This window comes from Atractosteus spatula, chromosome 5, assembly GCF_055471065.1.
Source record: "Atractosteus spatula isolate fAtrSpa1 chromosome 5, fAtrSpa1.hap1, whole genome shotgun sequence".
NCBI lineage: Eukaryota > Metazoa > Chordata > Actinopteri > Semionotiformes > Lepisosteidae > Atractosteus > Atractosteus spatula.
The window spans coordinates 39,287,793-39,303,705 of NC_142710.1; the positions used below are offsets into that span (position 1 = coordinate 39,287,793).

General features: G+C 37.5%; 1 protein-coding gene across 1 annotated transcript; it reads left to right on the forward strand.

Annotated features, from left to right (window-relative positions):
* Positions 1-2,931: 2,931 nt before the first annotated feature.
* trub1 (TruB pseudouridine (psi) synthase family member 1) lies at positions 2,932-15,624 on the forward strand. Its single transcript, XM_088917781.1, has 8 exons — positions 2,932-3,091; positions 3,596-3,691; positions 5,107-5,162; positions 6,182-6,263; positions 9,632-9,704; positions 11,028-11,167; positions 14,472-14,528; positions 15,026-15,624. Exons 1-8 carry the CDS (start codon positions 2,950-2,952, stop codon positions 15,259-15,261), a joined length of 882 nt encoding a protein of 293 aa, XP_088773907.1. The 5' UTR covers positions 2,932-2,949; the 3' UTR covers positions 15,262-15,624.
* Positions 15,625-15,913: the final 289 nt, after the last annotated feature.

Sequence of the window (15,913 nt, forward strand, 5' to 3'; positions counted from 1 at the left end):
TTTTTAATGATAAGAATTGAAAGAAATGACAGCCTTCCCACAAGTGAAGTGCTTAAGGGAACACTCTTCCACTCCTCCTGTTCTTTTTCATGTCTTTCCATGTTCATAGCCACCCATTGCTATAATCTACAGAGAGTTTTTTTTCCATTTATGGAAGATATGAAGAATCAGTCATGAAACCCTGCAGCAAATTTAAGTGAGTGAAATACAATGGCTTTTCCCCTTTGTCTCATTGCTTCAAGCTTCAAAGCTTGATGTTTAAAAAGGTTATTGGTTATTTCACTGACCAGGCACCAGCATGATTCAGTCATTTCCAACACTTTAAAGCCAGTTATTATACAGTAGATGATATGAAAAGCTTTAAGATCTTGAAGCCTGATCTTGATTGGTGTTTGAAGCTAAAAAGCTTGGGCTGGTATAAAAGCAGATTGTGGTTAGCTGTGAAATTTGATCCACCAGTAGGTGGCACTAACTTCTCTGAATCAGAAATGTCGATGTACTGTATAGTTTAGTGACACACAAGCTGTTTAGCACAGTGGCATTGTTGCCTCACAGTGCTGGGGCCCTGGGTTCAATTCCAGACCTGAAGTACTATCTGCATGGCATTTGTGTGTTCTCCTGTATAGTACATAGACCTGTACACCCGTGTTTGTGTGGGTTTCCTCTGGGTGTTCTGGTTTCCTCCCCCAAAAATATATTATTTGGTTAATTGGCTCCTGTTCTGGTTTCCTCCCCTAAAAATATATTATTTGGTTAATTGGCTCCTGGGAAAATTGGCCCTTCATGACTGTGTGCAATTCTCTGTGTCTGCCCTGTGACGGACTGATGTCCTGTCTAATGTGTACCTCACGTTGTGCCTGTTGGTGGTTAGGATAGGCTCCAGCTCCCCTGTGACCCTAAAGTAGAAGAAGCAGTTAGAAAATGGATAGACACAGAAGATACAGATTCTATCTTTTGAACAAGAAAGTATACCAAAGTATAACTAATGACACTGTTTGAAAGAGTGGGATTGTTTACTCTATTACGTATACTAAATTATAGTGCTGGCTTTCTAAATATAGCGTGCCTGCTTTTATTCTAGGTTAAAGTGCAGCTAATAAACATTTAGGTAGGTATGTCAATTGAGAAAAAATTCTCATTTAATATTTAATAGTAATCTAGAGAATAATAAATGTTTACCACAAAGTGTTATATTGAATGACATATGTTATTTAATAACAATACGTTGCCCATGATCTGGGCCTATAACCTGTCCAAAGTAAACTCCAAAGCACCCAACCACTGCTCATCACTACTCCACACTACTAGAACAGTAATTCCTCACTTCTTCTTTATCTGTTCCACAATCAACAGCTGGTACAAAATGAATACAGAATGCTGTCAGTCATTCTTCTGTCCCTCAGATGAGATTTTAAACCAAGCTCTCGACTACTTGTTCATTAAAAATACCATGACACTATCTGCAGTTAAAGTGGTGTTAACCCTGGCGTCCTTGCTAAAGTTCTACTTTAGACTTGCACAGTAGTCTGGCCAAAATTCCTTGTGTATTTCAATTGGTGAAGTAATTTCAAACTTCTCCACCAAAGTAACTGTGTAGTGTTGCTGCTATGGGTTGCCTGGCTGAAAGCTGAACTTCAGGAGTCCCTTCCTACTGTATATGAAAAGACCTTCTGGATGAAGGCATGAAGCAAACAGAGAGCAGATGATTCTTCTGACTTGATGGGATGCAATGCTGGTTCCTGTTTCCTGTTGCTGCAATGTTGGTTCCTGTTTATACAACTGAGAGGACAGCAGCTAGTGAAATATCTTGCTCAATGAACAACAGCAGTGTCTGCAGTGGGGACTTAGACCCACAACCTTCTAGTTATGAGTCCAGACACTCACCCCCTAGGCTATGCTGTCCCTGTTAAGGCAAGGAATTATTCAATAATGGATTCACAAATAGATTTGAAATCCTCTGTGAGGAAAAGTGATGTAGAAATGGCCATTTGTACCTTTAGGGAACTGTCTTTATTATCATTATTATCCTTTCACCTCATGCATCTACCCTACTGTAATCACACAGACAGCAAATTAAAAAGGAAGATCCAGTATTAACCTGGAAGTCTTGCTGTGGAAAAGGAAGGAGATAACAGATTCATTAGAAGAAGTCTGTGCAATCTTGAAATTGTTGTTTTTGTCAGTTTTGGTGAAGAAACATTTTGGAGGGATGCCAGTAAAATGTTAATCAGTTATGTTATTTTGCAATAGTTTAGTAGCTAAATTAGTAAGGTTTATCAACATCACCAAATAAATAAAATGCATTGTTCCCCCTTTTTCATCTGTGTGTCAAAGTATTATTTCAGAGAAAGCTGAGTGTGGTTTCATCCTCAAATAAGAAGCCAATACAACGTGAAAATAAAACTACAAAATTCGCTGAAGCACATCTACATGCTCTTGAAAATAAGGGCTAAGCAGCTAAGAAGACACGATTTTATCCTGATTTCATAGGTGATATAATGGTATCTGGTAAATATAAAATTAAAACAATGGGTTTCCAAATTATTGAAAAGGCTATTTTATTTTTAACAGTGCCCACAGGGCATTAGGTTTCAAGGACAGAAATTGCCAGTGCCCTATTGGTTTAGAGAAACAAATGTGGGATGACATTAGAATTAATGTGAGGACTAGTGGAAGCTTTGCCAAAGATCAGAATAACAGTGTATTTCTATAGGGCTAAAGTTGATTCAAATCATTAAATAATTTAAAATGAAGAATATATCACTTTAATATACGCAATTTACTTTGAGTACATAACAGTGACTGTGTTGAAACAGTAAGTACTGACGATACATTTTTTTTCAACTCTTTAGTCGTAACAACCCATTGTAGCGGACGTATTTTGCAACTACATTTCCCAGCATTCAAATGGTAGCGTGTCATCACCAATTTGCGACACAACAAGAAAGCATGGCTGGAAGTGTTGGTAGTATCGTTACTGCTCAGAAAGCAGCGAAACTACAGTCTCTGAATGGATTATTTGCTGTTTATAAGAAACAAGGACCAACGTCAGCTGATGTGTTAAATGTACTGAAAGAAAAGCTTTTGCAAGGTACCTTCTGTCATCTACTGATCGAATAAATAATATAGTTCCTGTAATCTATATTCGCTCAATCTAAAGTATTACAAAATAAACTTTTTTAAATGGGCTAGCATTCTGCAATACTCTATACCGAATGCGTTGTCTGCACATCACTGCTAGTTGTTACTGAAAAAAAGGTTTTTTTTTTATAGAGGCTTGTTAGTATAATTGTACTTTTTTCAGATAAATAACTTGATAGTGAGTGTTTCAAATTTAAGCATTGTGCTGACTCATTACAGCAAGAGTTACTTAGTATATATCCTAAATGTGTTATTTAGGGGAGATAACATTTTTTTTAAACGACATTACGGCAAGAATACATTTTCTGATTACATGAACTTTGTCATTTTAGGCTTAAGTATCAAAATATAGGGTACTACATGCACAAATTTATGACCACAAAAAATTAAATATTGCTACATAAGATGAAAGCATAATACTGTATTTGCTTCCTGTTGCTGTTTTGATGTATAGAGGCCAATCTGAATCACAATGCCAAGAAAAGAAAAAGGCAAACCCTGAAAATTGGGCATGGAGGGACACTGGACAGTGCAGCTTCGGGAGTGCTTGGTAGGTGTCATATTTTAAAAGTGTAAATAGTATAAGAATAGTGACTAATATCAATGGTGTTGCTAATTGTATGTAATAATATCCTCTTCTAAAGTATTTTAAGGCTTGAAATCACAAAACACTTCCTTTTGGTAATGGTACAGTTAATATTTACTGTATGTTTTTATCCTAAATTCTATCCCAAGCCTATTTCTTGTATTGGTCATGGTGCCTTATTCGTAATCTGTTTATAATCCTCCATCCATTTCTGAACTGCTTTATTCAATACAGGATTACAGCAAGCAGTGGGCACACACAGATGCAAAAACGTACACATTGACACCAAGGCCAATTTTCACACACAACCCCCACAAACACAGGGAGAGCATACAAACTCCATGCAGATAGCACCTCAGGAATTGAACCCAGGGCTGTGAGGCAGCAATGCTAACCACTCTGCCAACATGCTGCCTTATTCATAATCATAATTATTAATATTCCTTCATTTTCAATGGAAAAAAATAGATTGTGTACACTAGGCAATACTTTAATTTCATTAAATACCTTTTGCCACTCATAAAAACAGGAACAGCATCAGCAGTACAAATGACTTTGTATATTATACTACATATGAAATACAAGATGGTCAGTGTTCTTTCAATCACTTTAATGAAATAAATTGATAACTGATGTCTCTGGGTCATCTTGAAATGGCAGGAGGGATCATGTATTAAAGTATGTGCGCTGCTGGATATGTATAGTATTTGCAGTTGATGCAGTTATTTCTGTTGCAGTTAAAGTCTCCAGGCATGAGGGCTGCTGTAGATTGTTACGGGAACTGTTGACTAGAAGATAGTTGGTGTTTCGAGATAATTGGTGGGTTTGGAACAAAAGATTCCAGCTGAGTCTTTTACAGGCTTCCTGTAAAATGGAGAAGTTGAAATGGAATAAGACTTTCTGCCCATTTCAGGGAATACAATGAGGATTCAAGGATTTCTATAAGCCTATAGTTCCCAGATGTATGATTACACTGACTTTTCTGTCCTTTCACAGAAATTCCAGGACTCTTACTCCAGAAAAACATTTGAAGCTAAAATTACCATTGATCACAAATGTTCACCAGCACTTAACTAAAGTGGCAAATTTATTTTTCATCCTCTAAGCTCATTTAGAAATTTTAAATTCCACACCTCTTCTCCAGATCTTTATGTGATTGGACACTCTTTTTCACCTGCTTTTGTCTCTTTTTTGTTTGTATTACCCAGTCCCTTGCTTTTAGTGCTCTCTTCCACACACAGGACTCTACAGCAGAAACCTTCTGTTTTTTCTTCTTTCTACTTTTCAGGAATTATCCTCTACTTGTCCCTGTATAATATACGTGTGTAGTATGGTAGTATGTGTTTCTGGAGTTTTAATTGGTTTTCATTGTGTTTCAGTGGTTGGGATTGGAAAAGGAACTAAGATGCTTGGTACTATGCTGACTGGTTCTAAGGTGTGTGAGACTTTTCCTCTTTTTCCTCAGGTGTAATATTTGTAATGCAGTTTGACCACAATTTTAAGCAAAACATTCTGAAAACCTGCTAGTAATGACATAGGATAAACTCTAACTCTATGACTTATTGGAGATGGCCACTGGTACACAATAAACTCACCGAGTGTAACTGACTTAATGTTATGTGTCCTGAGGTGACACAGTGGCACAGTGGTTAGCATTGCTGCCTCACACCCCTGCGACCCTGGGGTTTAATTCTGGACCTGGGTTGCTATCTGAGCAGAGTTTGTGTGTTCTCCACGTGTTCATGTGGGGTTCCTCCAGGCACCCTGGTTTCCTCCCACAGTCCAAAGACATACTGGTAGGTTAATTGGCTTCCAGGAAAATTGGCCCCGGTGTGAGTGAGTGTGTGTCCGCGTCTGTGTGTGTCCTGTGATGGACTGGGTTTCCATCCAGAGCGTATCCTCCCTTGTGGCTGTTGAGTGGTGGAATAGGCTCTGGCTCCCAGCGACCCTGAATTGGAAGAAGCAACGGATGGATTGTGTGTCCTCTTACCCCATGGCACACTTCGACATATCTGTGACTCTTACAAAGCAGTAATATTATATTCACTTCCACTTCTCCTTTTGGTAAGAGATGCTTTAAAGGTTACTCTCCCTCTTACTAAAACCCTACGTTGTTCACTGTTCCGGCTGTGTGTATGAAGTGGTGAAGAATTGTGGTTGACAGTTTCACAAAGTACTTTTAGGTGGCAGGCTAGTGGATCCAATTTATGGAAAGAAATTGAGAAAAGTCTTGTTTCTGAAATGTTTTTCCAAAGGCACTGCTTCAAATCAGATTATACAGTAGTTGTTGTAACTTGTAAAGTGCTTGAAGGCCTGTGTGAAAGCAAACCCTGTTGTTAAGCATTTTATGAGCAGCTCTTCACATGTCCAGATCTAGAGTCGTGTATAAAGAAAACAATATTGTGTGATGCAGCGGGAGAAAATTATGATTTTTTTTTTATTTTGTGTTTTCAGAAATACACCACTGTCGGTGAATTGGGAAAAGCAACAGACACCTTGGATGCCACTGGAGCTGTAACCAAAGAAATGACTTATGGTTAGGTTATCAAAAATTTAAAATTTGCTATACATGGAAAGAATGTCGGAATCAACTTAGGCAAACGTTTCAGCTAAGATGGGTTTCCGCAAAACACGAAAGAGAAACCAGATAAGTTTTACCACCTATGGGTGTTCTTGGATACCAGACCAGAAATCCAGTGGTAACCTATTGATGCATATAGGCCTCCTTTTCAATGCTGTAGGCCAGTGGTTCTCAAACTTTGGTACGCGTACCGGCAGTGGTACGTGGACTGCCGCCAGGTGGTACGCCAAATGATCCTGGAACTGTGTCGTGTGCGCTGAAAAATCGGGACGGGTTTTCATATTTTGTATTTTTATACGTGTCGAATACGCAGCCTACGTACTACGATACAGTGCGCGCTAATACTTCAGTGGACACAAGAGATACTCTAATTCTATACCACTCTATAGGAATGCGTGCTATGGATGCAAGTGACCAATTGTATTTAAGAAAAGCTACTGTATCTCCAGCAAATAGGGAGAAAGGCGAATGTGCGTGATTTTGGAACAATGCCAACGTTATAAACACAGGAATGCATAGAAATACGTGCTACGAACGCAGGTAATCTTGTGAGCACAGGAAAGCGTGATCGATAACAGAAAAATATTTAAGAACTGTTCTAAGTTAATTTGAGAAAAATACACTGAGCGTCTCTGTGTTTCGCTCCCATGCGCATGAAATAAAAACTTTAAATAAATACGGAAATGAAAACGGAAACACGGAAAAATGCAGGCTTGCGGATTGCGAAAGCAGGTAAACTACACTATTTTTGAAGAACCTTATTTACCGTTGGCAAAAGAGCTGACACGTATTATGTGTAGAGAAAAAGCTGCTAAACAGCTCGACCTGCTGCCCCCCTCCCCCTGAAAGACACAGTCACTCATAGAATTATTGAAATGAAGGATTATATCAAAAGTACACTGATAGAGCGCGTTAAGATGAGCAGATGTTTTTCACTGCAATAAGATGAGTCTGTAGTCGATTTGGCCAATTTGCTCGTTTACGTTAGATACGAGTTTGAGGGCATGTCCCATGAAGACTTTCTGTTCTGTAAACCGCTACCAACAGGAACTACAGGAGAGCACATATTTCAGCTTCTGGATGAATTTCTCGAAGAGAATGGCATCAACTGGAAAAAATGTGTTGGAGTTTGTACAGACGGTGCTAGAGCAATGACAAGCCGACATAACGGTGTAGTTGCACGAATTAGATAGGTTGCTCCAAAAATTAATGTACGCATTACAACATCCACCGCGAGACCTTTGCCGTCAAGAAAATGCCTGACGATTTAATATCTGTTAGACTCTGTTGTGAATTGTATCAAGGCTCAAAGAATGAATTCACATCTGCTTTGCTCAACTAAACAGGCTCACCCCTCTCACTGAAATGGTGCTTTTTTATTAGTTGTTGTTGCTAATGTTTTTTTTTCTGTAAAACACTTTGAGAAGCCACCTTTAAAGCTGCTATATCAAATACAGTTTATTATTATAATATTTATTATATGTATGTGTTAGTGTGTGTGCACGCGCGCTCATGTTGGTCATTGAGAATGTCTGGGGTTCCTATGAGAAGATGACTTGTAGGTGGTACTTGGATGCTTTGGTTGGATTAGGGGTGGTACTTGGTCCAAAAAGTTTGAGAACCACTGCTGTAGGCAACTGAAGAACTGAAATGTCAAATGTCAGACCATTGCTTTTATATAAATAAGTGTCATTTTGTGTGATATTTATATCCCATGTCTCCTATGCAAAATATTGGATTCAAAGTTGCAAACATCTGTTTAAAAATTCAACAAGCCGTATTGACATGGCTGGTGAATTACAGTGTTGCCAAGGCAGAAACGATCAACAGAACATTTACAGTAAAAGTTGCTAAGACTTAACTGGAGAATTACGGACAATAATATGCTTTTCTTTATCCGTTTAAAGCTGTATAATAACATCATCTCAGCCAAAAGATATTAGTAAAATTTTGGATTCTCTACATTTCATTTTTCTGATGATACCACTTCATATGCTCTGCACTAATGTGTACTTCCTGATGATGCAGGACAGAGCAGAAGTGATGCCAAGTGTTCGACTGATATTTCTTAGTAACCATCTATTTCTTTGTAGCTCTTGAGACACCGAAACCTGAATAGAGTAATTATTTGTAGAAGTGTTCATGGAGATTAAAAATAGTGCTGAAAACCTAGAATTTTAGAACATGCAGAATCTTTTTATCAGCAGTAACTAAAAGTCTGTTAGTATAGAATATCCTTAATACCACTTCCTATGACTCCCTGATCCATGTGTTTGCTTTGACCTTCTCCATTGGAGTAAATTACTCATCCCTCTTTAAACCTGTCGAAACAGTGACCATAATCAGAATGCCACCTTTTGTCATTTATAATTATGGCTTTTTCAAACTAGTTTTTTAAGGGAATGTCACACAAATGATTTTGTCATTTGAGTTTTGTCTGCATTCAGAAAGCAGCATGAATGGCTCTTGACTTGTGAATGTCTAAAGAGATCTTTGAGAGCACTCTCAGATGCAGAGTGATGCTAATCACTGTACTCATCCACTGATGTGCCAGAAATGTGTGTACGGCACATTTTAAGCAGAAAGGAAAGCTGTCAGAGGTAGTGTAAAAGTTCCAGGAGAGTCTCTCTTTTATAATACCAAAAAAAGTGTTTGGAGCAGGTAAATAATCATATTCATAAAGATACTCTTCTGCCCACCCTTGATTTATCTTTAGAAATCACAGGATGTTACCAAGATATCAATTTTGGAATATGCTATAATAATAAACACACATTTGTTATGTCTTTGAAAAAAGCTTAAAGTGTTTTAGGTATTTCTGGGCAAATAAACAGCACTTGGGAAGAAGAGAAGTATGATTTATTGACAAGTTCATGGACACCAGTAATTTAAGCACTAAAGAATTGTTAGGCCATTTCAAGAAGTAAGGAAAATAGTTAAAGGGGAAATTTATTTCAAAACAAAAATCAAACATAAGCCATACCAAACTGAATACCTCATTTGAAAAACTGCTTTTGCTTTGCATTGTTCACTGCCTTGAGCTTTCTTTGTATCATCACACACTCTTGGTTTGGGGCACTTGTGGACACTGTGAAGTGCATTATAAATCAGAATTCCTTAGTATTACATAAATACTTCTCCAGCAGGCATCTTTTTTTGCCTACACTGAAAGGATGATTTCCGAGATTGGCAGTGTGGCACTTAGGTCATATTTTGGGGCATATGGCTGTTATACAATGCTGTAATGCTTTCAAAACTTCACTTTATGGCCGTCTTATGTGTCGCAATACTTCAGTACTGAAAATACTTTTCTCTGTCTTCAGAACACATCACAAAGGAGGACTTTGAAGCAAAACTGAAGAAGTTCACTGGAAACATAATGCAAGTTCCTCCACTGTAAGTTGTTGTTATTGAATTATAAATCGAGCAGTACAATAGAACACCCATCATTTTGATTCCAACCCGATGTGAGATTTATGAAAGGTCAATGTAAACCCTCAGGTGATAACATTTAAGGCCTTCACGGAGTGGTCAGTGCATCAAGTTTTTAATGGAAATTACATGGTTTAGACACTAAAAGGCTATTTTTATGAGATGACTGCTTAATGGGTGATGCTTAGATTTAAAGACAGCTTTCTTGATTTTTTAAAATAGCTTATTTATTCTTTTCATATAGGAAAAAAAACTTTCATGCAAAACAAAATTAAACTTAAAATCTGTGCACAACAAAGGTAGTTTCTGATTTTCAATTGGAGAGGCAGCAAGCCTACAAACATGGAGAGAACATACAAACACCACACAGAAAGTGCCTTAGTCTAGAATCAAACCCAAGACATGACAGCTGTGAGACAGCAGTGCTTGCCAACATCATGCTTTCCCATATGTTTAAGGATAATTGTGAATAGTAAAATTCATTATATATGAAAGATAATATCAAATGTATACATTTTATATTTGGGGCGAATCTATATTAATTATTACTTATCAATTGTAACTGGTGCAGCACAGCTTCATAAATCCTGCTCTTGAGTTCAGTTCTGGCCTCTGTCAATGTGAAACTGTAAAGGACAGGAATCTTATCCAGGAGTAGAGAACTCATGTGTTCTCTATCCCTTCTTCTACCTCATACTTCCTGAGGGATTTGAGAGAGAGTGTCTTTATTATCCCCGGGGGGGCTAGTTGTTTTTACAGCAACAGTGTTGGTATACAGACGGACAGAAGAAAAAGAAATGACAGGAACAACAATATACATACATATTTACATAGAAGGTCAAGTGTTAAGTAACAATTTGATATGGCTCATAAAGGCTTGTTAACCAGGCTGTCATTTTAAAATTATTTCCTGATTCTAGTTCAGTTTGCCTTTGTACAGTATGTACTATACTGTATACTGTGTTTTATAATAGATGTGCAGCATTTTCACATTTTTCTGTTAAAAGTAATTTTATGGGATTCCTGGCTTCTTTACTTTTCAATGTAATTAAATTCAATGTAACCATTGGTGGTGGTGGAGGGGAGTCCCCATTACCTGTAAAGCCCTTTGATTGGAGTGTCTAGAAAAGGACTTATAATTATAATTACATTTATGATTTAATTACATTATAATTATAATTGTATAATTACAATTATAATTATTATTATTAACTAGTTATATCACAATTTTTATACAGGTTTGAAAGAACAACTGAATAAAAAATACCATTGTTCTCTTCCACTTAGATACTCCGCACTGAAGAAAGACGGACAAAGGCTGTCTGTCCTGCTGAAGAAAGGCTATGACGTGGAGGCGAAGCCTGCCAGACCTGTGACAGTTTACAGCCTCTCACTGCAGGACTTTAGCCCACCTTTCTTCACTCTCAGTAGGTGGAGAAATTTATTTCCATGTAGTAGTGGCAGCGGTTGACTTCTGGGTGCTCTTTGGTCACTTTGGAAACAAAGAAAAATGATGCTTTTTCTTTGTTCCTAGCTTCATTCGTATACAAGGAATGGGGAGACAGCCCCACAAGTAAAGCAAGAATCATGAGTTTTATCATACCTTATGTGTTAAATAAAACTGCTCCCTTCATAAGTTTATTGACTTAAATATTTTAGGCTTATTTCATGTCAGAGGGTTTTTGAGGGTTTCCTTCAACACTGATAGGATTTAATTGAAAAATTTGGAACAAAGAGAGTGTGCATCCAGTTCGTCTTATTGTTTATGTTTATTTATGTAACATCCTCAAATTTGAGCAAAACCGTGTTTTTTTCCATTTGGTAAGCTGCCAACTCTGCAGAAAATAAACTAGGTAATTTTTCCTATAGGGGAAACTAAAAAAAATCCCTTAAGGGAAAATCGAAGGGGAAATTACATTGAGTGGGTTGTATGCAGTGGTCCACATGGAGTTTGTGGTTCTTTTCTGAATTTTCCGAGCTCAGATATTGTTATGGTTCTTCATGTCTGGTTACCAATTCTGGGTGCGGAATAAAGAAAGTGTAACATGACCAGATTTAGTTTAAAGAACCACAGCATCATAGTCCCCTGGTAGACAGACCAATTTCTTTATTTGGTCTGTCTTCTTGAAGCCTTTAAAACACTACTTTAAAAGATGGCAAAGAACTGCCTCTGACATTCCTTTAAAACACAGAAATCACCAGCAGTCTTTTGTTTCTCTATTTTTGACACATACCACAAAATATTTCCGATAGTCTTACAATGTCTTTCTGGATGCTTTTGGTTGGTTGTAAAATTTCAGATGCTTCCTCTGTTTTAGTTTTGGGGGAGATGTTTTTTTTTGGTTAAAATATATCAATGCATTGTCCAGTGTCAAACCAGACAGACAGTGGTTTGAATAACCAAAAGTGTAGAAATTCCTTCAACAACAGTTATGACAAATATTTTAATGCTGTGGCTAATGTACAGTGCCTCATGTACCTCCTAGTTTTAAAACATTAATCTGCTCTCATTTCTAAATCGATCTTAAAGTGGCAGGTATTCCGGTACATCATGGTCAGATGTCTTTTAGATTTTACTTACAGAAAGAATGTGCAAGAAAGAAATGGATGTTCTCTCATTTGAAAATTGAATCCTAAAACTTGTATTTTGTATTTATAGTTGCAAATTGGCTCTCAAAATGGTTAAAAAGAGGTCTATTTCTAATAGCATTATGTTGTGGACAGCTTTATTAAAATAGGTGTCATTATTGGAAAGATAGATTTTGACAGACATTGAGGTTCATTAATAAAGAATTTTGTGGAAATAATTGTTTTTATTGTTTAAGTATCATTGTATTTAACCAGCTTAGCTTGAACATGGAAGGAGATAATTGGATGTCTGACTTAAAGATTGGAATGGCAGGGTGGTTTCATGCCCTGTATTTTAATGGAAATCCTTACTCTAGAGAAATAATTACTCATATGAATTTCTTTCACAGTGTGCCTTGTGCCATTAAAATAATCCAGAGACATTTTCACCTTAATTTGCTGTTCATTTGCTCACCTAAATTGCACTCTGTATTCAAATTACCTACTAGTATTTTAACATCAGTACAGCATCTTCTTTATATGTACCTTTATATGTACAATATGAGTCCTACCCAAAGTAAAATTGTAAGATTGAAATGTGTTCAGTTTGCAATTAATGTTCAAAAAAAGCATTCAAAATTTTCAAAAAGATTTTGTTATCCATGACTCTGATGCTTGCCCCCTGTTTTGATAAGCTACTAAAATTAAGTACAATTACAAGTAAGTAAAATTAAATATATGACTAGATGGGCAGCATGATGGGCAGTGGTCGGCATTGCTGCCTAGAGGCATTGGGGCCCTGGGTTCAATTTTGCACCTGGGGTGCTATCTTCGTAGAGATTGTATGTTTTCCCTGTGTTTGTATGGGTTTCTGGGTGCTTAGGTTTCTTTCCACAGTCCAAAGACATGCTGATAGGTTAATTGGCCCTGGTGAGAGTGTGTGTCGCTCTGGCTGTGGCTGCCCTGTGATGGACTGGCTTCACATCCGGGGTGTACCCTGCCTTTTGCCCATTGGTCACTGAGATAGACTTCGCCCCCTCCCCCATCCTGAATTAGATGAAGCAGTTGGGTAGATGGATATTGCTGTAGACTAGGTGTCTCAAAACATGGTCCTGAATCGATTGAATCCAATAGGCAGTATAGTTCAACCTAAATTAGCTATTGCTATTGAATTGGAATATGTTTTATGTTACTTGTTAAATAAGCTAGTAATTTTTCCATTTAGTAAATTTAAGAACAGTGGTCTTTGGGGGCTGAAGATTTTTGTTAATACATGAATAGCTTATGTGATCATAATTACATTGTGATCACTTCTGCAGGTCCACTGTTATCAGCACTACCTTAAGGCCTTGGAAGAACTCCTAAACTGTTCCGTTTAAAACAGTAATTCATATGTAAGAGTTGAACTGGTTTGAAACCCTGCAGACTGTGACACTCCATATCTATATGCTTTATACTCACCGGATGTGAGGACCATATGATGGAAAGGTCCAGTGCCTTATACTCACAATCTTTTTTTTTCTACCATTACAGATTTTTGGATCTTTGTTGATCGATTGTGAAATTAAATATGTGGCTCATTGTGTCTTCTTGATATTAACCTGTCGTGCTTGTTTTGCATGTAACGCTTCAGATTGCAAGTAATTGATCAGCTCAGGCAAATCAGTATCACTTCTCAGACACGCTACCTTAAATATGATTTTTCTATTCGCATTTCATAATAATGTGTAGCCTATTGAATTTCTCCTCACTTTCATTACCATCTGGCTTGCTATTCTCATTATTAAAATGTCATTTTGTCTGCCAGTTATTTAGTAAGTATTTTGTTTATTGCTGAATAAATCCAACTCACAGCCTGTGATAATTTAATTGCAGTGGTGGGGAGGGTACTTTTTAGACCACTCTTTTTCAAGTGTGTTTATTTTATATATAACATTAGGATTCAGATTGGCTTAATTATCTGCTTAATTTTAAATTTGATATTTTATTGGGACTGTAAACCATAGGAATTTTGTCAGAAGAACACAAGGACATGAATAATGCATGATTGTATGGGTATGAATATTTTATTAAGTCAGTTGTGGCTTAACAGCTATTTTGGTTGCCAGTGTATGTAATTAAATTCAATTAAGGCAGTAAAACATGGAAATGTTTTTATTGCAGATGTTGAGTGTGGTGGTGGGTTTTACGTGAGGAGCTTGGTGGATGATCTTGGCAAAGGTAGGTTTTTATTCCTTCTAAAGTTTGTTTACCTAGAGTAAAGTACTTATGAATTTACCACTTTACCGATCTGTAATGCTTCTCTGTTGTTGGCTAGACAGTGCCAGAATTGTGGCCCTGCCAGTCCTTCTTAATTTGTCTTAAATTTTAGTTGTCTTTTATGTACGGTATTTGGCAAATTATTGCCATAATATGCAATCTGTCATAGTGTCCTTGAGTGTGTGAAGAAAGCCATTTTTACTTACAGACATTTTGGAGGTATGTGATCATCAGGGTCAATTTTATTCCTTTATATTTATTTAAAAAGAAGAGCTGTGTGAAGCTTCTGTTTATTTTGACCGGTAAGTATAACAGGAAGACTGAACACGCACCTCCCAAAGTGGCCTCTTTGTGTGGAGGTGCTGTGACAGGGGAGCTGCATGATGCCCATTGCCTGTCATCAAATGACTCATCTCTTTGGCATTGGAGCGAAACAGCTTCTGAATATCTCTTTGCAGAGCTCTCCTCGTGTGCCCATGTGAAGGAGCTGGTCCGAACCAAGCAGGGTCCTTTCGTGCTGGAGGAGCACGTGCTTCGGGAAGAGAGGTGGACCATTGATGACATTGCCCAGTCTGTTCAGGATTGCAGCCATCTCCTCAACACTGAGGCAGCGTCAAAGAAACCCAAAATAGACTTGGGCCAACCACCAGCTACCCACAGTGACAAAGGGAAAACTGATCATGAGGAGCCCTAGCCAGTAGCCGTGATAAAGAGTACACAGCCCAACAACGCATTCTTGAATTCTACAATTCATGTGATGCAAGCTGCTGCATGGAATTTCTAAACATAATTAGAGCTCTTCACAAAGTATTTCAAAGCATCCGAATGACTGCCTTGACCACTAATGCGTATCCTCTCCTTGAAATAATCTATTCATGACTGCACAAATTGTCCTTTGAAATGGATCTTGCTGTATTTTTGATTTGTGAATGCAACAATTTCTGTATTTTATCTGTTCTTATTGTCAGGAAGTTTCTCATTGTGCATTACTAAGAGATGATCTGAAAAACAATGTCAGCACCATCACTGCATAAGTGCTAAATTAAAAACTTCTTACTGAAGATATTTCATTGTGTTTTAGCAAACAGACAGTATATCTCAGCTCCATATAATTAACACAGATGTTTTTTTTTGGTGGTTGCTTTTTGATGAATGAGCACCCAGGAATCATCTGCTGTATGTGATCTTTCCACCTTGACATTAGTAGCACATAACATAATAAATGGCATTTATTGAGCTTACAAATGCAAAACATTTGTTGCAGATATTCCATCCATCCATTTTCTAACCACTACTTCCAATTCAGAGTTACAGTTGGTGGGCACAGAACAGCCAGTCCATCGCAG

What these genes read in the sequence shown, in the direction of transcription:
- trub1 (XM_088917781.1), top strand. Translation starts at nt 2,950, where the DNA reads ATGGCTGGAAGTGTTGGTAGTATCGTTACTGCTCAGAAAGCAGCGAAA. An exon ending in TGCAGCTTCGGGAGTGCTTG is followed by an intron (nt 3,692 to 5,106) that starts GTAGGTGTCATA and finishes ATTGTGTTTCAG; the next exon opens with TGGTTGGGATTGGAAAAGGA. An exon ending in CTATGCTGACTGGTTCTAAG is followed by an intron (nt 5,163 to 6,181) that starts GTGTGTGAGACT and finishes TTGTGTTTTCAG; the next exon opens with AAATACACCACTGTCGGTGA.